This window comes from Nestor notabilis, unplaced genomic scaffold, assembly GCF_000696875.1.
Source record: "Nestor notabilis isolate BGI_N333 unplaced genomic scaffold, ASM69687v1 scaffold3501, whole genome shotgun sequence".
NCBI lineage: Eukaryota > Metazoa > Chordata > Aves > Psittaciformes > Psittacidae > Nestor > Nestor notabilis.
In genome coordinates, this window is record NW_009914083.1 from 229,229 (window position 1) to 240,430 (window position 11,202).

The 11,202-nt window shown below is 40.2% G+C and overlaps 1 protein-coding gene across 1 annotated transcript in view; it reads right to left on the reverse strand.

The window, feature by feature from the left end:
* Positions 1–11,202, reverse strand: part of GPR133 (G protein-coupled receptor 133) — a 139,272-nt gene that overhangs the window by 46,965 nt on the left and 81,105 nt on the right. Inside the window, exon 16 of the mRNA XM_010023467.1 lies at positions 2,122–2,225. Coding sequence (XP_010021769.1) covers positions 2,122–2,225 — 104 coding nt within the window. The remainder of the gene's footprint in view (positions 1–2,121; positions 2,226–11,202) is intronic.

Below are 11,202 nucleotides of genomic sequence, written 5' to 3' on the forward strand. Positions count from 1 at the left end.
TTTATCTGAACATTATGGCCCCTTTTGCATGATTTTATTCTGCACTTTAAAAAAAGAACAGTACTAGTGATAACAGGTTTTCTATTTCAATCCATACTGCCTGCCAGCCTCTACCATCAAGCTTTAATCATTCCAGGAGACCTGGGCCGTTTGGCTGCGTGAATAGCAGTGCTTCTTCCACACAACAGTACATGCTCCCATCTTTTTGTTGTATCGCACTGGATAGTGATGACTTTTGCAACCACTGGTGATGCATCGTGCATGTCCCCTGCAGCAGGGTGACACAGGCTGGACAGTGCAGACAGTGGTGTTCTGTCAGCGTGGCTCTTCCAGCACAACTGTAGCCAGTTCTCCATTAGAACGGAGTGAAGAGGGAGACGACAAGAAGTATTGATGTCCACAGAGTAATTCAAAGAGACAGGTTGTGCGACCTGGTGCCAGTGACTTTCTAATAAGGAACTTCATGTAGTTGTAAACTGGAACATTGTTACCCAGAAGGCAAGCAGGACTGCCCTCCTGGGAAGTGGCCGTCATTGCCAGTACTCAGAGTAGCAAAGAACTTGCCAGATTCCTCTCCACTTACCTCATGGTCATCTAACACTACATTGCAAAATTTCACTTCAGCTGTTTAATGAGGCCCTGCTCTCCACTGAAAACCTAATCAAATTATTTTTAATTGGCAGTTTGAATGATGCTGTACGTAGGTGGGGTGCTTAACCTGTGACAGTCAAGCTCTCCTTCCAAGTCTGTTTGCCTCCAGTTTCTTGAGGAGTTTTCAGCCCTGCTGCAGCAACACCATCTCCTCTTGCTCTTTTTTCCTTTCTAAACGCTGTAACACCCAGTTTTGCACTCACACAAAAATGGAGCAGATCATTCCCCTCAGCCTAAACGTGCCAACAGCGCAATGCCAGATAGGCAGACGTGGGGCTTATTTAGAGTGGATTTTGCCATGCGTTATGCACTTAATCCAAGTATGACCAACACAGGTCTTGAGACTTGGAAATAATATGGGTTTTGGAACAAACAAACACTGCAATCAGTTTACTGGGTTTCAGCAAGTCCTTTTTCCTAGAAACTGGCCTCCTAGCAGGATGTCCAAAAGACATGCTTAGGCACAGAAATCACAACTTGAACTCTTTAGCAGGAAGAACATGATTTAGTGTGCAAAAGGAGACAAGAATCCCATTCCTCGCTGTGCTCCCAGTCTGCTGCGCAACCTCAGACAAGTTACTTCACCCTTTGACAGGTTTTCTACTTTTTTATTTAGACAGAAACCTCTATGAATGCTTTTTCAAAACTTTGTATCAAGCCTAGCTGGGCCTCAAACTCAGCTGTCACTACTGAAACACAGACAGGCATAAAGACCCCTACGTGCCCTGCAGCAGAAATCCTTCCCCGCGAGACAGGCCTCGAAAGGGCTGCCATGACACAAGCAGGAGGCTTCAGAGGATTTAAACATAAGCCATGGAGTGAATTTCACACTCGCTATAGTGTCCTTCATCCTACTAAAGTAGCACATCAGAAAACTAGCCTAACAGAGAACAGCAAGGTACTTGAAAAGAAATACAGGTTACATGATGTAACTGTGTACAACCTGTATGAAACAAAAGTGAGACAGCTAATGCCTAACAAGCTTTCTCTTCTGGGCATACCTTTATAAACACACTGCCTTACAAACAAGACAGCTGAAAAGCAGAAGTACCAATTGCACACAGCAAGCAATCCAAAGATGTATGTAGGAGGTGAGAAGAGGGGGTGATCCAGCTGTCCTTGTTCACATGGTATTTGCTTTGAGCTCTAGACCAAGCCCTCCTACAGCCTCCTTGCAAGATTCCTGAACTATAGCAAAACATGGAGAGTTTAAAAAACTTCCAAAAATCCCTCTTAGGATGGAAATAGCTTACCATATAAAGACCACCCATTTCAGGAAAAGAAAGTAATTTAGAAATAACCGACCAACTGTTACAAATACATGTGCAAAATCTAATTAAGAAAAGTGGTAGAATTTATAGCCTTTGTTTTATCCTGAGCAACTGCAGGGATCCCAACCAGTGGCCTGAAATGCACTGCTGGCTCTCTGCATGACAACTATTCAGCAGGTATTAAGTTAAAATTACTCACGACAATATAGCAAATGTGACCAGCGTGATCGTCAAGCAGAAGATGGACAGAGCACAGCCAATGTAAGTGATGGAGGAGAGGGCCACCTGGTGTTCTCTTGTTAGCTGTACACGAAATAAAAAACAAACCACAGAATAAAAGCTATTAATTGATTTATTACACTACAGGAGCAGAGGTCAGCCCCCCTGCATATAGCATTTCCTCCTGCATCTGCCCATATAAGCACAGATATTCACAGTTATTCTAACACAGGCAATGAAAAGCCAATTCCAAATTCAGTCACACAGCCAGAGTATCTACATGCTGATGGCATTTTGGTTCTCTCTTTTATTTAGTGAGTATTTCCTCAGAATAAGTTAGTCTCTCTGCTGCTGTGATATTGTCAAGCCTGAGATCAGTGCAGTTTATTGGCTGAACAAGCCATGTCAGCAATGAGATCTTTCACAACTCGCAGGGCACTTTGCTAATGCTCTCATGCTGAAATAATTTACATCATTGTGCAAATACCAGAAGTGCTTCACAGCAGTGAGAACTGACAAACCAAGATAACCCATAAATCACAGGCCATTTATAGCCCACTTGTTTTGTTTAATGTGTCATGTTTTCGGTGCCTTTTGAAGGAGCTGGACTGACATCTACAGAATGGAAAACCACAGAAAAGACCCAGCATGAGCAGTCAGAGTGTAAACCTCTTGTCTCAGCCTCTGCTTGTATCTACAGGCACCTTTTGCAGAAGTAATTCAGTTGTCATGAACATTTAACCTCCACAGTGCCCGCCACTTGGTGTCTATATTACAACCTGGATAGATCCAGGGGGGGAAGGGGGAGGACAATGTGTTTTGACTATTCATCTTCAATTAATCACAAAGTCTGCTTTAATTTTCCATGAAAGTTCTCATAAAAGAATGACAAAAAAGCCACACCCAAGCAAAGGGAGCCAGGCAGTATTAATGTATAATAAGGAGAACAGAGATAGGCAGGAAAAGGTTTTGTCATCTCAGAAGAATTTTCAAACATTTTTCCTGACTTGAATCCGGATGGAATTGACATTTTCATAAACTGAACACTAAAAAGTGTTCAATCGAAAAGTTTTAATGCTGTTCTTTGAAATACTATGTTTTTATTTCAATGTCTATTTGCTATAAATTAAATTCCTAGCTGAAAACTCATTCAAAATATACATTTATTTTGAAAAATACTGAAAGGAACAATGCATCTTCCTTTTTTTTTTTACAGTAACTCTAATAAAAAGGAATTTTTCTAACTGCTTTGGATTTTCTATTATTTTACACACACACACAAAAAAATTCCCCACTAAACAAACTATTTCATTAATCAAATCCAACCAGTTCTAGCAATAAACTTCCCATTAAAGTACCTTTAAAGGAGAGAAACAACATGGCATGTAGCACGAGGAAAAAAATCATTTCAAATATAGACAAACACGATGTGTTGTAAATATACATTTTCCTGGTAATTATCTGCCAGTGGTACCAGCTGCTCACGTGCAGGAAGTTTTACAGCAGAGTAGACTGTGGCTCGCCCAGCAATCAGAACTACTAAGCGATGCAGCAGCACTGAAAGACAACTGTTGCTATGGTGTTACAGCTCCTAGGAAATATAATGCAGCTCTTCAGTATTTTTTTTCTTTCAGCAAAGTCACATTTCTTTTCCCTGACTTGGATAGTATCAATTACAGAAACAAAAGGGTTCTGTGTGCTGGACCAGCTTAAAAGGTCCATATAATTTCCACAAAAGTATTCCTATCATCCCTCATTCCCTAGAGAAGCCACGTATAGCCATTCTTCATAGGTTATTCCTGAAACAGGAATAATTTGTGTGGTAAATTGTGCAGTTTAGAAGTTATTTCCTCATCAGGGATATTCAAGTCCAAGATGCATGGACCTTATTATATTTATGGCAAGACAACACATCCATCCAATTCTCCCATGTGGAGCCTGTTTTACTTAGAAATGAAAAAGGAAAAAGAAAAAAAAAAATCTCTTACCAACAAAATGTAGAAGATCCACTCAAACCTAAAATAACCTACATGGGTCCCCCCATCTATGCACTATGGAAATGGCTCTTTGTAAACACAACCAAAATATGATGATGATGAACCTCTTTTTTTTATTAACTAAGGAAAAGGTGGAGCCTGCAATAGCTGTTGGGTTGGAGGGCACCAAGAGAGTGGTCCCTGCTCACCACAGCTCCAGCCACTGAAACCAGTTCCTTTCTGCAGGTGATAGGAATTGCAGGGGGAAAGGTACAGCATGAAAAGGCGGCCTGGAATGATTTCCAGGGTGTGAAGCCTCATTTCTAAATACAGGTATATGGTGCAGGAGAGAAGAGAACCTGTATTTAAAATATCAGGTTGCTACTAACTTCCCACAACCTGTTACAGCCCAGCTGGATGTTGTGCATCTATGTTCACACTGTAAGGGATAACAGGCATACAGGTTTTTAGAAATACTTAGATTGTTAAAGCATCTGATACAAGCTGATTTCATCTTCCCTCAGCTTGTCTTTTTGCAAACTGGAATATGACACAGTAATTTGGTATGGTGTTGTAGTCAGCATAAAAATGCTAATTGAGCTGTAATGCTAAAGAAAATAGTATTAGAAAGTACCAAATAAAACATTGAGCAGTCTATGAAGTAGTCCCATGAGCCTGATTCTCACTCGTGTTCCAATCTATATTAAATTACTCTTCTAGAAGGTTTTGCTTCTTTGAGTTTAGATGGTCTCTTACTCTGCAGCAAACTGAAAAGCAGGGAAACCAGCTCATAGAATCACAAGTGTTAGTAATCATGAATGCTAAAAACCAGATGTTTCTTAGTTTCAGCTTTGACAAAGTCAGATCAAAAATTCATACTCCATATAAAACTCCCACCATTCCAGTTCATGCTTCACATCTTGCTAGTGTTGCTAATAGCATGGGCAAAGATCTGATGGTTTCAGAAGTTACACCCATCTGCAATATTATCACCTATTGTCTTACCCTTGTTCTTCCTCATAAGTTAGCACGCTGGTCAGCATTTTTATGTTGGAAAGTTGCAGGCAACCGGATGGCCTGAAAAATGATCCTGGAAAGATACCAGTTCAGACTCCAAATATATATATTTTTTTCTTTATGATTTTGTTAATAACAAGACAATTAGTGACATCTAACTCCTCTGTTTAAAAATAACTGTACAAGAAGATGAAAACATACTACTGTAATGGGATGGTACTTTTCATCTTTGGAGTATCTGGAAAAGGTCAGCTAAGGCTGAAAGACTTGCTCAATAGGCTACACATAAGAAACTGATCTGTATCTCAAACAGAAAACCTATTTATTAACATTAATACTAGTGTTAGTAACATTAATGAGCAACTGTAGATACAACACAGCACAGCAACCCATCAAAAAGCTACAGGAACACCAAATAGCAACTGGTCAGACTGGAGCATCTGAACAACACAGGGCTCTCTGCTCCGTGTCCCCTTCTGTGTGGAATTTTCACTCCTGTCCCTTTTCCTCATCAGTCATCTCTCAGGCAGCTGACTGCACGTTTTCTGCTTTGCCAAGAGGGTACTTTTGGCATTCTCCAGAAGGGACATTTTGGGGAACTGCTAATCTAAGATCTTCTTCTTTGCATACTGCAAAATATCCCTCTATGTTTGCTTTTATAGAGGCAACATGTCAAAGGGCTGAGTTCAAACATGTAAAACAAGGTTTGCCATCAATGATCCTGCAAGGGTTTGTCTGTATACCAAATTACAACTTCACAATTTAGCTACCAAAAGCAGTAATTTCATTGTCTAAGCTACTTTTGAAATCTCCTTTGTGAAAAACAATTCATCTTTTTCCAGAAAAAGACAAGCTCTTGAACCAAAACCTGTTTTACAGTCCTGAAAAATGAGCCCTGCAATGTTAGGACTATATTGCACCTATCATTTGTATTTTAGTGTTACTAAAATACAAGTAGAACACAATGTATTTTCGCATGTACTTATATAGCGTATATATTTTATGAAACCAAAGTTATTTGTTTACTGCTAGAAATGCAAGACATGACAAATGTATTTTGCCCTAAGTACAAACATAAGAGCAAGTTCTATTCTAGTGTCCCTTTTGGTCAGCTTTCCATCTCAGAAAACATTCCTACCATGAAGTTACTTATAATGACATATGGATTTTACCCTGCTTATTGAACTGAGATCTGCCATGAGATGACCACCTGCTGCCCTGGGCTGAAATCCACTCTCAAATCCTTCCACAAAGCCTTAAAACAGTATGTTAGGAGACGTTTCTTGGAGGGAGGGAAGAGAGGAGAGGTAAGGGGTGAAAATTAAGGCTCAGCCAACCCTACTGAAGCTGCACCTTTAAGATGCAATCTGAATCCAATTAAGAAAAGGATGAATAATTAACTTTGGCAGCCGGAGTGCTTCAGAGACATTAAAAAGCTGGCCTTGGATGATGAAGCTAATGGTTTTAATTGCCTCCAGAAAGGCTGCTGAACTTCAATTTCAGTCCAGTGAGGCTTTTATTTATATATTAAACAATAATAACAATACAAATCTCTGCTTTCCTTCAGCTTGCCAAGCACTTTTTAAGGTACATAACAATATGTTTCTTCAATTAACATCTGTGTTTAGTTCAGGAGGCTCAATCACTGCGACCACCACAAGGATTTTGGCAGGGCCATACCTAACAGCACTGCACAATCACTACTCTCAGGGGAGGAAAAAAAGTCTAACTTAATTCAGAGTCTTCTTTTCTCAAGGCACAATGTATCAGATACCACAAGTTTAGAGAAAAAAGGCCTCTCCGAGTCACACTTTGCAGTGCAATCACCTTTATCAGCCATTTCCAGCAGAACTGCTTTCGAATTCTCATTCTCTATTAACTCCACAACTCCCAGTGATCCGCAATAAAGTGCTATGGAGGGGGCTTTTCAGGATTAAAGGCATGTTCTCCTACAGCCAGCCCAGCCTAGTGGCTGCTCATTTAAAACTTTTCACTGTGACATGAAAAATGAAGCATTTTCCAAATATCTCTGCCAAGGTATTAATTAGTATTTTTAAAAGCCCATGTCATCCTTTAAAGCAGTTCTGGGCAAGATGTCATCAAACAGTAGGCAATCTGTTAATTTCAAATCTCACACAGCAAGTTTTTAGTTCAAATGAAGCATGAAGGAAGCATAGCAGGGAGGAAGGACTCAAGCTGGGAAGTGGTACCAAATTATAATAAAGTTTGGGGCTCAGAAAAGCAGATATTTGCAAGTTCTTCCTCATATCTCTGTGTAACACAAAGCAGCGTGTTTTTTTCTGCCTTCATTTCAGGCAGGAGCTTGTAGTGTTTCTCAAGAGATGATAAATGCTACAGTTAGAGCAGATTATCCTCTGGAAACCTGAAGAAGCTACTTTTGCCCATACATCTAAGATTTGTACATCTGCTTTCTACTTCCTTGTTCCAGCAAGAGCAAGCTCATCCTGTTCTCCCATTAAACAGCTGTAATGAAGTCCATCAGTTAGGGCTACAAGGAGAATAAAACCCAGTGTGTGTCCAGCAGGCTCTTGCCAGACTCCAAGTCTGAGATTTTTCAGAGCAGTTGAGGATAATTAAAATACCCAGCTCCCAGTAAAAATCAATGAAAATTAGTATGTCTAACTCCCTTGTCCCAGGCTTGGGCTTTGATTCAGAAACATCCATTTCAATTCATGACTGCGGCTAACCGTGGCATGCATCGCAGCCAAGAGCTGCCAGGTACCCAACCCTGCGTCTCTCCTACACCACGTTTTGGGGAGAGAGGGCATAAAAAGGCTAACACAGGAGACAGACTGAACTTAAGAGTAGAGAATGACTAAATCTAAAGGTGCTCAACTGAGAACAGTGATGGATAAAGGTGTGGTATCATAACATCTTTATACTGCGTGGGGAAATCCTTTAGTCAGCAAAACGACCTAGCTGCCAAATAGCTCAGAGCTTTCATTTCCACCACGGAAAGGAAGTTTATGTTATTTTGTTAAGTATTCTGATTAAAATAGAATCCTGTTTCATGCTCCTCAAACAAAAGAGCTCTTTTGACCATTATTTCTGCTTTTCCAAAATAAAGAGAAATTTTTTGTTCTCCTCCTCTGAGTGAAACTGAGTAAGTACCAAACAATTCTCTAAGGAATCTGAGGGTTTTAGTGTCCTGCAGCATTACTCCAAGTTTTTCCATGTAATTCTATGAGATTAAGGACAGAACCAGAGAGTTTCCTATTTGTTCCCATCAAAATCAACAGACCTATACTGGCATAGGAGTGGGATAGCAAAAGAATGAACAATGACACTGAGTTAAAAATCAAGATTAGTGCTCAATTTTCAGGAGAGATGAGCATGAGCAGAGGAAGGACAAAAGAAGTGTGATGCACAGTCATATTGTGAACACACCAGTGAGATGTGTTCCTTTAGAGACAACATTTACTGCAATGAAATGGTGGGGCAAGTGAAGAGAGAGAGAAAGAGCAAAGAAAGTTTACAAAGCAATGCTAGAATAAACACATGAGCTGATTTATCTTTGTTCATCTGATGGGTAAGGGCTGTCTGAACTGTCTGTAGAGATCTCTTCAGTTAAATAAACTGTCAGTGGTAATAAACAAGGACCAAAACAACTGCAATGCCTATCCAATTTTTAAGTATGCAACACAAAAGAAAAATTACTGGATTAAGGCATTTTTCTTTTTATGTTCCCAGCAATGAACAGCATGCTGAGAAAAGCAATTATATTAAAATTACAAACCAGCAGAAATCAGAGAATGCCACATTATTTCCATTTCATTGTCCGATTAAAGTGTATAATCTGAACCTCGGCTGGCTGAGAAATACAAGAAAAAAGGTTATCATTTCAGACTGCTTTTTAAATGCCCCCCCTGAGTGTAATGTTTGATTAATAACTGCACTATTAGATTTAGGAAAACAATGTTCCAAACTTACAAATTACACACCAACCCCCCCTATTTTTAAAACACTTGACAATATTAGGACATTTTCAAAACAGCCTTTATAGATACGCATAGATGCACTTTGCTCTCAGTCAGCCATCCATTGTCAAAACTTTCTGGCAAACTCAGCTGGAACAGTGAAACATAAAATAAACCCACACATATTGCCCTAAAGAAGACATTTAGGATGTCTTTCCTTTTGCAAATAGAACCTCACAGCCATATCCCCAAGCCTTTTCAAAATTCTGGGCTCCCTGAAGATGCTATGGGTTGTCTCTAGAGCTCCAGCTGCAAGATCAGATGGTTTGAAATACTTTCCTCTTTTATAAACGCTTCTCTGCTTTTAAGCCCATTGGTGAGCATCTTCAGCTGTATTGACTGATCCTCCCTTTTGAATTATGGAACAAGAGCTACAAACAGGATGAAAAATGAAGTAATTTCTAGCTTTAGAAATGCGGAAAATGTGTTTAAAAACCTGAACAATTTCTAGCACAGATCGTACGACACTACTACTTCACTGGAAATGCCCATCCACACGTGAACTTTATAGTAGTCATTTTTCTACCCTCACAGTTGAAAAAAGGTAGAAAAAGGGGGGGGAACAATTTAAGAGAATGGTCTAGGAGCCATAAATATTACAGCTGTTTCCTGCATTGGTCACTTGGGAGAGGGAGACGTGAACCTCAAGCTCTATTTTGCTGTGGGAGACAATGATGTCCCCTTTAAAAGGGATTTTTGAACTCTGGATCCCCAGGTGTCCACCACCCTTTTGATGAAATGACATTTATGTGGCAGATGGTACAAATAGCCTGGCATGCTTTGTAGTTATTGGATCACTATAAAAATAAAAACTGCCAGATGGCTGGCATGTTTCTTGGCAGGAGCATAGGGTCCCACTGACTGATGAGAGGAAGAAAAGCTGCCCAAAATAAAATGATAGCATCTGAATTTTCTTTGGAGTGCTTTTGAAATGTGGCTTACTCTGTGTTGGATTTGATTCCTACTGTCTAGGAAGCATTTTGAGACATTCCTCCATCTGTCTGCACCAGAGAAGCATTGCTCATGTTTCTTTTGATTTCACCTGTCCCTCATACCCCAGGAACAGGAGCTCTCCTCCAGGCAGTTCCTCTCCAGTGGGAGGTTCCGTTGGGTGCAGGAGGTGGTGTTGCAGGTTGAGACCTCCCCAGGCTCTGTGCTAGCAGACAATGTGTTCTTGAGGGAATACCTCATCTCCCATTCTCTGCTATTCCTATCCAGGTTCAAGCTTGCAGCACCACGGAGCACTGTCATACTACAGTACTACAAGAAAACCACCACAGGGAGCGTATCACCCTGGGTCCCCTCTACTTGGACCTTCTCCAGAAGAAGCAAACATAAACCAGTGTAAACACATCAAACTAAATGGATTGTTTATTTTTCCTACTGCAGCTATATTAATGCACCATTGTCTCTCTAACTATAACACTGCAGGGCAGCTGGCAGGAAAGGTTTGTTCTGACTGCACCAGATGAAGCGAAAGCTGGAATACTTCTGTGGATTAAGGAAGGAGAAGGACAGACACGAATGCCAAGAGTGCAGCTTTAGCAGTGATTTGTTATGAGGGACTCTTTTACTTTACCTCTGTTTCTGCCATCAGAAGGAAAAGCTTGATCAATTAGTTTCCCAGAGGAGGGGTACAAGGATTAGGTTATATCTGCACAACTACTCTGAACGTCCCACTGACACATTTTGTTGGGGAGATGCAATTGTGAAATTCTCTTAGTAATGTGATCAGAGCTGTGAAAAGACTTTGAACAGAGCTTCCAAATTCTCATTTGTAATTTCTGATCTTAACTGCATCTACATAACTTCATGAAGGCAATCAAGGAATGAGTATGTCCCTTCAGGAATAATCTGCTCATCTTCGGTCACATTTTACTTTCAATTAAGTTATTGACTCATTTAAACCAGTTGATAATCACTAATCTCCAAAAACTCCAAATAAATGCTATCATTTCTGAAGTTAAAACCAACATGATAAATGAATCCCAGCAAGCAAGCATGGCTTTGGGCCAGCCATGATACAGACATAACATCAGAGTGATAAAAACACTAATAATTTCGGCATTC